Here is an 11989-nt window from a genome sequence, read left to right on the forward strand (position 1 = left end):
AATGGCATCTGCTGACAACCCAGTGCACTGTGACATTTGATAACTGACTCTCCTCTGGCTCCCTATGGCTTTCCCAGTCAAGTTATCATCGGTGTTTACTCAACATTCCACAGGCTTGCTCCCCGCTGGTGAGCTCCACTCGAACCTTCCCCTCTGCCCTATCAGCGCTTGCTTTGTTTGTCAATTCCATACAGCACATGATCATTGAGTTCATACTCTTGAAAGTCACTGTGCTGGGTTTAAAGATGAGTAAGATCCACAGAAGCTTACAACTTGATACAGAGTGTTAATAGATGCACCGACTACATGAAGAACAGGCAGAAAGTTCTAAGTGCTATATGAAAAAGCCACATCAGTGGTCCTCAAATCTTGGTGGGGATTAGACTCACCTGGGAACTTGGGAAGCCTATGAAGGCCCAGGGCATCCCTCCACATTAAGCCTTGGCCTCTGTGTTCTTTACTAGCTCTCCAGGTGATTCTGGTACACACCAAAGCTTGGGAGCCGCTGATCTAAACAAATGGCTAAGGGTTCCAAGCGGGGAGAGACAACATCAGGTTGAGTGAGGGAGTATTATTAACAGAGGCCTCCTGATGGAGGGCACATTCACACAGATGTTAAAAATAGATAGAATTTTGTTGGAAGAGATTTGAGGAAGGCCAGGAGGATAGGACTTGAGGTAGGGAATGCAGGAGAGCTGCCAGGAAGCATAGCATACACGCTGGGACAAAAAGGTGAGGCCAGAGAGAAAGCAAGAGGGCCTGAGTGAGCCATATTCTGGAAGGCCCTGAGGAATTTCACCAATTCAGGGGAGTGTAGCTTCTCAGTAGGAAAATGAACAAAATTGTGCTTTCGGAAGGTGGCCCAGACGCGTGGCAGGAGTGGGGGCAGAGAGACCAGTTCAAAGACTGCTGCTTGACAAACACTTTTCAATCAGCACTTTGGTCTCCTGAGCTCATAACTGATAGCAATTATCGCCCCTTGTAAAAGAATTTATGGTAATCTGGCCATACAATCAGTCTTGGACCTGGTCATTTCAGAACCTTATCATGTCTGGTTTTTAAATCCCTGAGCTGGTAAATCTGAAATTGGACCTTGGCATATGGGGCCTCCATCATAGCACAGACACCAGTGCTGCACAACTACAGAAATCAGTTGTTTTCTCTGAGGGCGTTCCATACCGCCCAGCAGCCAACGTTACAAGGGCCAAAGCTGTTAAATTCTCAGATGTTTTAACTTTTCCTATTAAAATTATATTTAAAAGTTGTATTTAGAGGAGGTAAAAACTAGTATGGGCACTCTAGGGAGCACATTATTTAAAAAAAAAAACCAAAAAACCTTTACCCTAGTATCTGTTTTGCTAAGAAAAACTGACCTCTCTTCTAAGAAGCTCTTTTAATAAAAAGTCAGAGCAAGAGCAGAGGCGTTTGACTTCTTTGTGCAGGCAAAAGCTGACACTTGACCAAGTGAGAGCTGGGGCTACAACAAATAAATACTTTGTTTTAAAGTAATTATGAATCTAGAGAATGCATAACACTCATAAGAGGCATTTGTAAGAATGTCAAGCAAACTATAATACAGAGGATGGATAAACAACAAGGTCCTACTGTATAGCACAGGGAACTATATTCAATATCCTGTGATAAACCATAATGGAAAAGAATATGAAAAAAAATATATATATATGTATAACTGAATAACTTTGCTGTACTGCAGAAATTAACACAACATTGTAAATCAACTATACTTCAATAAAATAGATTTTAAAAAAAGAATGTCAAGCCAACAGACAAAAATTTCTCTTGGTTTTTTAAAATTAAAATAGCAACTTTCCTGAGAAGTTACAGATGCTATTTCTTTGGGCTGTCATTACCTTGGCAAGTGCAGACGTAGATGGCTCTAGCAGGAGCTCGGAGACCGCCTCAGCTCGCAGGACCACAGAGAGCTTTCCGCCTGAAACCAACCAGAGGAAGGGCTGAAGGTGAGAGAGGAAGGAGCCTGTAACCCCAGAAGCCCCTGGCGAACTCATTTCCTATCGACCTTTCTATTCCATGTTCACTGACTTTAAAAAGGATTTCTTAAGAAATCACTCACATGATTTTACCCTAGCTGAAAGATTTTAGAAAACAAGGTAGCTTTTTAAAAAATGTCCCTTTAAAGCGTGTTTCATGTAAATCAGGATGGTGAAGTGCAGGACACTTGTAAAGTCTTTTGTAAGAATAAAAGCAGTTCCTTCCCCCAACGCTGAGCAATGTAAAAGGCGGAAAGGAGAGAACTGCGTCCTACGTTCCTAATAAGCCTTGGCCTCTGCATGCTTTACAAGCGCTACAGGTGATTCTGATACACACTAAGCTTGGGAACCATTGGTCCCAAACAGCTAAGGGTTCCAAGTGGGGAGAGACTTTTGAAAGACAGGTCGTTCTCAGGGGACTGCTGTTACCTGTCCTTTTTTGTTGTGCAAATGTCCATTCGACACTTACTGCACATGAAGGAAATATAAACCTGTGCAGCTTGTACACACTTGCTTTGACATTTGCTCACCTAACAGTGGTGCTTAAGCGTATGTGCATCAGAATCACCTGTCCTTCTCGTCAGCCAACTGGGGTGGGCCCAGGAGCGAGTGCCTTTTAACAAGCTTCCTGGGTGCTTCTGAGGCAGTGATGCTCAGACCACAACTCTAGACACGCTGCTGTGGACTTGGGATTCCTCAGTTGTTAGCAGTGTCATCTAACTCTTTGATGTGCATAAGTCTTTATCTCCTGCTGGATTGTGCGCTCCTTGAGGAGCAAACTTAAACATTTCTCTAGGCCCTCCAAGCAGCAAGCTTAGGACTGGGTGCATAGGCAAGTGCTCAGACCTGTGCTTTGGAAACAGTGAACAAAAATTGAATGAAACCAGAGTTTGAGACTTAAACTATAAGACTATATGCCTGACTTCTCTCCTGCATCCAAATTCTATACAGGAGAAAGATCTCCCCAGTCAATGAAACCACCATTAACAACCGCTGCCAACTACCAAAGTGCTTATTTTGATAAACATAATGGAACTTTGAAATCCCCTGAGCAGGGAATATCACTCAGAGACATTTAGTCCTCATTCTGATAAGATAACGATATTTTCCAGTTATTCAGTGATTGTGCCCAATGGAGCCATTTCATCTTCCACAGATTTCCATGCTTCAGTCTATCATCACATCAGCTCACATAGAATACATGTTCTCAGACTGTGCTGAACACTTTAAAATGTACAATTTAGTATTATCTCTGGATCAAGGACATGACACAAGAGCACAGTTAATCCCTAAGCACAATTGACCCACAAATCACTTCTATTTGACTTTACAAGCTGTTTTTAGAATCAGAGTGAACAAATGTACCTGAAGTCCCAGAAATTCTCATATCATACAAAATAAACTTTCCGATATGGTTCCCAACCTGTTCCCAGTGCAAGCACAAACTATACTTCTTAAAATAATGTAAAATGCAGATTACTCAAAACTAGATTCTCATTCTAAGCTTGCAGTTTCATGTTTTCTTGGGAATGAAATGGGGGGTAATTGCTCTGGCTTAAGATAATTTATCTTGTAATTTTTGCTGGATATGGTTAAAGGTCAGTATTCTTGTCTACAGAACTCAAAATCAGTATTTGCTGTGGGTTGAGAATTAACTGTTTCAAGGCCATGTAGAAAATCACTGCATGGCACTGTGTAAGTTCATGTCCCTCACAGGCATTACTAGATTTCACTAAGGATAAGCTCAATTCTGTTTCCACCACAAAGGGAAGTCGTTCCTCCAAAAACCATTGCCATTGTCCATTAAAAAATAGTCCCTTTCTGTTTGCTCCTTTCCCTTTTGCCCCAAATGCTTCAATAAAAGTAATACGGCCAGTATTGAACTGCCAGTATCAGTGCTTCAAGAGGTGGGTGGGGACTACAAGTGTTGCTGTAGATTGTGTCCCAGTGTTGTACAAGAGGAGGGTGCTGTGTGCAACTCTACTCTTATGTGACAGGGATGTTCACTCTCCTGCCCTCCCTCTGACTCTCTGCTAAGAATCTTCTTTTGTATCCTTCCCATGGTAGCACATTGAAAACATCAATAGGAGGTTTATAATAACACATACAGAAAGATTAGAAAAGAACTTTTCAGAATTGTGGTAAAAATACATAACATAAAATTTACCATTAAAAATTTTTTTAAGTGGTTTTAAGTACATCCACATTGTTGTGCAACTGTCACCACCATCTACCTCCCAAACTTTTCCATCATCTCAAGCTGAAACTCTGCGTCCATGATCAGTATCTCCCCATTTCCCCCTCCTCCCAGCCTCTGGTAATCATTATTCTACTTTCTGTCTCTGTGAATTTGATCATTCTAGGTCCCTCGTATAGGTGGAATCATACAATATTTGTCCTTTTGTGTCTGACTTATTTCACTTAGCATAATGTCTTCAAGGTTCATCCATGTTGTAGCATGTGTCAGAATTTCATTTCTTTTTAACGCTGAATAATACTCAATTGTATGTATCTAGCATATTTTCTTTATCCATTCATCCTTGTCTGGGCATTTGGATTATTTCCATCTTTTGGCTATTGTGAATAATGTTGCTATGAAAATGGGTGTGCAAATATCTGTTCAAGTCCCTGCTTTCAATTCTTTTGGGTATATACCCACAAGTGCTAGATCATATGGTAATTTTATGTTTAATTTCTTGAGGAAGTGCCACACAGTTTTCCATAGTGGCTACACCATTTACATCCTGGCCAGCAATGCACAGGGTTATAATTTCTCTCTATCCTCACCAACACTTGGGATCTTCTGCTTTTTAAAAATAGTAGCCATTCTGGTGGCTGATGCACATAAGCAGGAGAATCAATTAATAAAATGTGGCTTAGTCCCACAATGGAATATCAGATAGCAGTGAAAAGAAGATACTATAGCTATATTCAACAATATGAATAAGCTTTCGAAACAGTTTTGTTTGAGAAAAAAGAAGTCCTAGAGGACTACAAAAAGTATAATATTCTTTCATGATGCTCAAAACCAAACCAAGCAAAATTGAATACTGTATTGTTTAAGCACACATGCAGTTGGGATAGAAACTATATTTTAAAAAAATTAATAGAATCTCAATGAGATACCATCAGAATGGCTAAAATAGAAAGGATGAAAATGCCAAACGGTGAGGATGTTAGGCCACTGAAATTCTCACACACGGCTAGTGGGAGTATAAAATGGAACAATTGCTTTGGGAAACTGGCAGTTTCTTAGAAAGTCAAATACATCTCTCCCCTGTAATCCAGCAATTCCACTCCTAGGTATTTATCCAAGAGAAATGAAAACATATGTCCATGCAAAAACTCGTACAAGAAGGTTGATAGCAACTTATTTATAGGAGATAAAAACTGGAAATTGCCCATATGCCCCTCAATTGTGATACATCCATGATAGAACACCACTTAGAAGAAACAAGGAGCAAATTACTAATACAGCAACAAAATGAATGAATCTCACAAACATGTTGAATGAAAAAAGACAGAAACAAAAAAGTACACACTGTATGATTCCATTCATAACTATGCTGATAGAAGTCAGATCAGTGGTTATTCCTTGGGTAGGGATTGATTAGGAAGGGATAAAATTGATCAGGAATGGGATTTTTGGAGGTGTTGGTTAATGTCTTATATCTTGATAAAGGTATGGGTTACATGGATGTATGTGTTTGTCAAAACTAATCAAACTGTAAAATTAAGATCTATGCACTTCACTGTATGTAAATAATACCCTGATAAAAAAATTCTTAGGAAAAAATCAGAACTGCATTTCACATTGTTTATTTTCTAATCAGCAGTAAATGGGAATTTAATTTTTGAACATATTTTTTAAACATGGTGAATTTTGGGGGGCTATAATTTATTTAGTAAAATCCCACTTTTTCTGTAATTAAATATTTTTATTTAAAATGTTTGACCTTGTACCTCCATTATGGACACCAAATGGGGAAGAGGGGAAAGTCATAGACTAATAAAAGATGGATGGAATATTTAGCACAGTGGTAACCTGGGATGGGGTGGGGGAGAATGGGAGATGAGATAGGGAAGAATATACAAGTAGACATAAGTTGTGGTATGGTTTGTTTTGTTTTGTTTTATAAATCCTCAACCTTCCAATTAATTTTTTAACATTAAAAAATTGAGATATAATTCATATATCATAAAATTCATCGCTTTAAAGTATAAAATTCAGTGGTCTTTAGTACATTTACAAAGCTGTGCAACCATCTCCACTAATTCCAGAACATTTTAGTAACCCAAGAAGAAATTACATAACCATTAGCAGTCACTTCCCATTCTCTCTTCTAGCCCCAGATATAGCTGCTCTACTTTAGTGTCTCTATAGATTTGTCTACTCTGGATATTTAATATAAATGAAATCATATAATATGTGGTCTTTTGAGACTGGCTGCTTTCACTTAGCACACTGTCTTCAAGGATTATCATGTTGTAGCACGAATCAGTACATCATTCCTTTCAAGGGCTGAGTAATACTCCATTGTACTGATATGCCACTTTTTGTTTATTAGTCAATTGATGGACATTAGGGTTGTTTCCACTTTTGGTTATTATGAATAATACTGCTATGAATATTTGTGATGTGTTTTTGTCTGGACATTTGCTTTTATTTCTCTTGGATATATAACTAGGAGAAGAATTGTTGAGTCATATGGTAACTCTAAAATTTAACTTGAGGAACTGCCAAACTGATTTCCAAAGTGGCTGCACCATAATTCATTCCCACCAGCAAAGTATGAGTGTTCCAATTTCTCAGCATCATTGCCAACACTCGTTATTGTGTCTTTTTTTTTTTTATAAATTTATTTACTTATTTATTTTTGGCTGCGTTGGGTCTTTGTTGCTGTGCACGGGCTTTCTCTAGTTGTAGCAACTGGGGGCTACTCTTCGTTGTGGTGCGTGGGCTTCTCATTGTGGTGGCTTCTCTTGTTGCGGAGCACGGGCTCTAGGCGCGTGGGTTTCAGTAGTTGTGGCACGTAGGCTCAGTACTTGTGGCTCTTGAGCTCTAGAGCACAGGCTCAGTTGTGGCACACAGGCTTAGTTGCTCTCCAGCATGTGGGATCTTCCTGGGCCAGGGCTCGAACTCGTGTCCCCTGCATTGGCAGGTGGATTCTGAACCACTGCGCCACCAGGGAAGTCCCTGTCTGTCCTTTTTACTACAGCCATCCTAGTTGATGTGAAGTGGTATAATATATATATATTATATATATGTATTATATATTATATATAATTTTTTGCTGTTTTCTTGCTCTTTAAAAAATTGAAGCATAATTGACCTACAATACTATGTTAGTTCCATGTGCACAACATAGTGATTCAATATTTCTGTGTTACAAAATCACCACAGTATTCTGTTATATTTTAATTGTTGGACTGAGTGGTCACTCCATGGGTATTAGTTATTGTGTGGCTGAACCACACTGACTCTATTTTGTCAGCTCCATCTTAGGCCCACAGTCCTACCCCCTCCCCTTCCTGTGTGACTGAGCTTTAGCCTACTCACAAGTAATGCACCCAAGCCAGATAAGTTTCCTATCAACTTTTACCCTTGTCTTCATCTGATATAAGAACTGGAAGAATGCTCTTTAGCTGACACAGATGGTTAATGGTCCACAAGGAATAATGGTCATGAGACCCCCAAGGAACGGAAAAACTCCCAGTCCCACTGGTGCAGATGTGCTTCTCCCTTAATAGTCAGATTGCATTTTTAGCTTTGGCCCCTTTAAATTCCCTTGTGCCCCTTTTAGCAGTGAGGAATGTAGCTGCAAATGCTTCCAGATCGCTGTTCACCCGATCCTACCCATATGTAAGTTACCCACAATAAACTCCATAATTGCATTTTATGGAGTTGCCTGCTTCACTTTTTGGTCTCAAAGTTCCTCTTCAGTTTGGGGGATATTATTCAATATCCCCACCTTCGAAAAGTTATTTTGCTTTGAACCAACATATGTTATATAACTTTTTTGTGTATATTAAAAATATATTTTACAAAGAACAAAAAAGCTATTTAATTGGACTAAAAAGGGAGGGGAGAATGAGAGAGAGGAAGGAAGAAGGAAAACCACCTTTTGGAATAGTAAAGAGACTGAGAAGAGAATTTATTTTGTGTCCTGCATTATATCAGGGGCAGATAATGTAGTGATGTTGATGAAACATGAAATGAAGGCTGGGAGGAATGAGCAGAAGAAGAAAAGAAGGAAAATATGAATTTAAGAAAGAAATAGTCTTAGTAACCTGACGGAGATTAAAAATGAAATATGTAAAGCATTTTAATAAACGTGTCTAGTTTTATAATTTAAATTACTCTATTATTTAGAATTTTCTAAAAATGAGACAGATTTTCCTTAATTTCAGATGATCCAGTTCAGCCTTGCCTTCTTTCAAAGTTCATTTTACTCAAAGCTTCTTCAGTAGAATCACAGCCAACAAACATTTATTTATTTTCTCACTCACCCCATGATAGGCTTTCCAAAGAATCCAGTTTCAAATCTGGCATCTCCTTCTTCTCCCTCCTTCTACAGTTCATGAAATGGATAGCTGGGCTTCTTGCTGTTCCCTCGCCAGGGGCTTTGCACTCACCCCATGGCCAGTAATCCTCCAGATCCCATGGTTGCTCGCTCCCTCCCTCATTCCAGCTGGCTCAAAAGGTGGTCTGAGGACAGCTTTTTTGACAATCATATATAAAATAGCTCCATCCACACTCACACTCTTTCTGCCCTTGTCCTGCTTTTATTTTAAACGTGGAGAAAATGTTTAACCTCTCTATGAGCACATACATGCAAATAAAGAATATAAGAAGATAGTTTTCAGCTGTCAAATTACCAATGATGGAAGAAATTTTTCACATACTGAGATATGGGGAAGTCATTCTGACTTATACATGATTTAACATAAACTTTATGCTAACTAGAACATCCTGTTCTGTAGCCTATTAAACATACATTGTACATCTGCTTTAACCATTAAAGAAGAGGATGCATTGTTCAGAAGTAAAGAATGTCTGTTTCAAAGATAGACATAAATGCCTCTTTTCCTGGGACATCAATGCTAGTACTCCTTTGATAATAAGGCTCCCTTCCCAGGTGCCAAGCCATACAGACTCGCTGTGTACATGCTAATCTGTCTTTTTTCAAAACTTTGAAGGAATATACCCCAGTCATGGTTGATGTTCTTTGTTCTGACAAAATATAAAACTGCTGAAAACCATGCTTCCCTGGCGGAGTTCCTCAGAGCTATCTGAGAGGCTGTCTCTGAGGATAGAGTCCTCAGCTTGGCTTGAATAAAAGTCTCTTCTACTCTTACAATAGATCGGTTATTGACTATTACTGTCTATACCAATGATAAAAATAATTACATCATTGAAAACAGGCTGAGTGGGGTCAGAAGAACAATTTTATAACTGTTAGTTAAAGTTACAACTTCTCTGGAAAATAATTTAGCAACATCCTTTAAAGTCTTAAAGAATGCACATCTTTTGACCCAGTCATTTCAGTTTTAAGAATCTATCAGAAAGAATTTATCTGAAGGCAAGCATTTATTTATATGAATGTTCAATGCAACATAATTTTTAATAGTGAAAATTAAATAAACTTATATACAAAAATGAAAGAATATTTTAAACTCTATGATCCATTAATATAATGGGAACCTGTAACACCACTGAAAATCATGCTTTCAAAGAGTTTTTAATAAAATGAGAATATATTCATTAAATATGTTAAGTTTCAAAGGTAGAGTATACAAGTATGCAGATGTATTATATACTATGTATAAAAATATACATACAGTATATAATAAAAACCAGAAAGCATATATAACCCAAAATTGGTTCTCAAAATTGGTGTACCAATTTTTTGGTGTACCTAGCCTAGATTCACCTAGGGAATTTATTAAAATCAATGTCCTGATTCTGTCCAGGCCTACTGAATTGGAACCTTAAACTAGCCATGAAGCAGGAATACGGACAATTGTAAGCATGCTCTTCTCACTATCTGTCAGCATATTATTATTTTATCTTTGTATTTGTCTCCCCTGCTGGAATGTAGGCTTCAACTAGAACATGTAACTTGCTTTGCATAAGAAAAAGGGGAGGCTCAGGAATTCCCTGGAGGTCCAGTGGTTAGGACTCTGGGCTTCCACTGCAGGGGGCATGGGTTTGATTCCTGGTCAGGGAACTGAGGTCCCCCAAGCTGAGGGGCATGACTGAAACACACACCACACACACACACACACACACACACACATATAAAATAAAAATAAATAAATAAATAAAAGAAAACGGGGTGGATGAGAGGATGGGCAATCTTGAAATCTTAGGAAGAGTCAGGGAGGCAGGACTGGAGAAAGAAGGACAGAAAGATAATCGGTGATAGTGCAGACTCAAGATTGGGCAAGGGGGCTTAAAAGATATTTTTCAAAGGGAATGCTGGGCACCGTACAATGTAAACCACCCCTACCTACCTCCACCAGGAAATCTTCAGTACGGTATTAATTTCTCACTAATAAATAGATATGAGGGGACTTTTTTTTTTTTGGCTGTGCTTTGTGGCATGCGGAATCTTAATTCCCCGACCAGGGATGATCGAACCCATACCCCCTGCAGTGGAAGCTCGGAGTCTTAACCACTGGACTGCCAGGGAAGTCCCAAGGGGACTATTGGAGGTAAGTGGAAAGAAATGCTGAGTCCTGCTTTAAGGAGGGTGGAGGAAGGTGGGTAATGAAGGCTGCCGGTGGGTCAGCCACCTGGGTCATGTGTACTCACCTTGAGACGCATATTTTTCATGGTAAATCTCATAGGCTTTTCTGTGGGCGTCAGTGAGGATCTGGAGACGTGAAGATCTTGATTCCTGGTGCGGAAGCTCCATTATCACTTCCTCCAAGTCACTAAAAGTGAACCAGATCTCAACTAGGTCCCCAAAGGAGTGGAAGATGAAGGAGGCATAGTCAGCAAAGAGATCAGCAAAGGCCTCAGTTCTCTGGACGGTGCTGGCAGGGAGGGTCTGGTGGTGCAGGACCACCAGGGGCTGAAGCTGAGCAGTCTTGAGGGCCTCAAGGAGTTGCCGGTAGCACTGCACTGTTTCCTTGTCTGGGTTCTCAGAGCTTCCTTCTGGGAGTAGTTGTGCCCACGGCAGAAATACTTTGTAATGAGTGATCATAATGGCATGAACACTGCTAAAGTACTCTGGCAGGAAAGAGGGCAGTGGCTGGCGACAAACATAAATTTCTTTGTCTCCTGTTACAAAGGGAGAATCCGGGTTTCCCAGTGGACCCCTCAGGTTGTGTAGCAAGTCGGTGGTTAGAGGACCAGCAGCTGAAATGAAGTTTCTATCAGATTCCCAGTCTAACCCCCAACAAGAAAAACTTAAGAGGACAATAAGGACTAAATGCCAGACTAGCTCCATCTTCAAAGAACTGTTAGGAAGTATGTGGAATACTTACTTTATACCTACAGTTGAGGTTGTAAAATACTAAGTGACTGTAAACACTTAATATGTAACTGGGTTATCTACGATAATAAAATCAGTATGTGATTCACCTATGTAATATCAAAAAATTTTAAAACCATAAGAGACAACACAAAAACCTTAAACTTCTCACACAATTTATGCCAAGGAACCTGGGAAGTGTCTGAAGAAAAAAATTCTCCACATTTTTTCTTACTTACAAATTATTTTAAAACTTATTTACATAGCAGAACAAAAGTGAGTTCCTCGCCAAACTTTTTTTCTCCTTTAAAAACATGTAGGGGGACTTCCCTGGTGGTGCAGTGGTTAAGAATCTGCCTGCCAATGCAGGGGACATGGGTGCGAGCCCTGGTCCGGGAAGATCCCACACGCAGCGGAGCAACTGAGCCTGTGCGCCACAACTACTGAGCCTGCGCTCTAGAGCCCGCGAGCCACAACTACTGAGCCTGCGTGACACAA

The 11989-nt window shown here is 39.7% G+C and overlaps 1 protein-coding gene across 1 annotated transcript in view; it reads right to left on the reverse strand.

Moving 5' to 3' along the window:
* LCT (lactase) overlaps nucleotides 1-11467 on the reverse strand; it is a 50011-nt gene extending 38544 nt beyond the window's left edge. Inside the window, exons 1-2 of the mRNA XM_061199497.1 lie at nucleotides 10828-11467; nucleotides 1872-1951 (exon numbers count right to left, since the gene is read on the reverse strand). Coding sequence (XP_061055480.1) covers nucleotides 1872-1951; nucleotides 10828-11467 — 720 coding nt within the window. The remainder of the gene's footprint in view (nucleotides 1-1871; nucleotides 1952-10827) is intronic.
* Nucleotides 11468-11989: the final 522 nt, after the last annotated feature.

Source organism: Eubalaena glacialis, chromosome 1 (genome assembly GCF_028564815.1).
Source record: "Eubalaena glacialis isolate mEubGla1 chromosome 1, mEubGla1.1.hap2.+ XY, whole genome shotgun sequence".
In the NCBI taxonomy this organism is placed as follows: Eukaryota; Metazoa; Chordata; class Mammalia; order Artiodactyla; family Balaenidae; genus Eubalaena; species Eubalaena glacialis.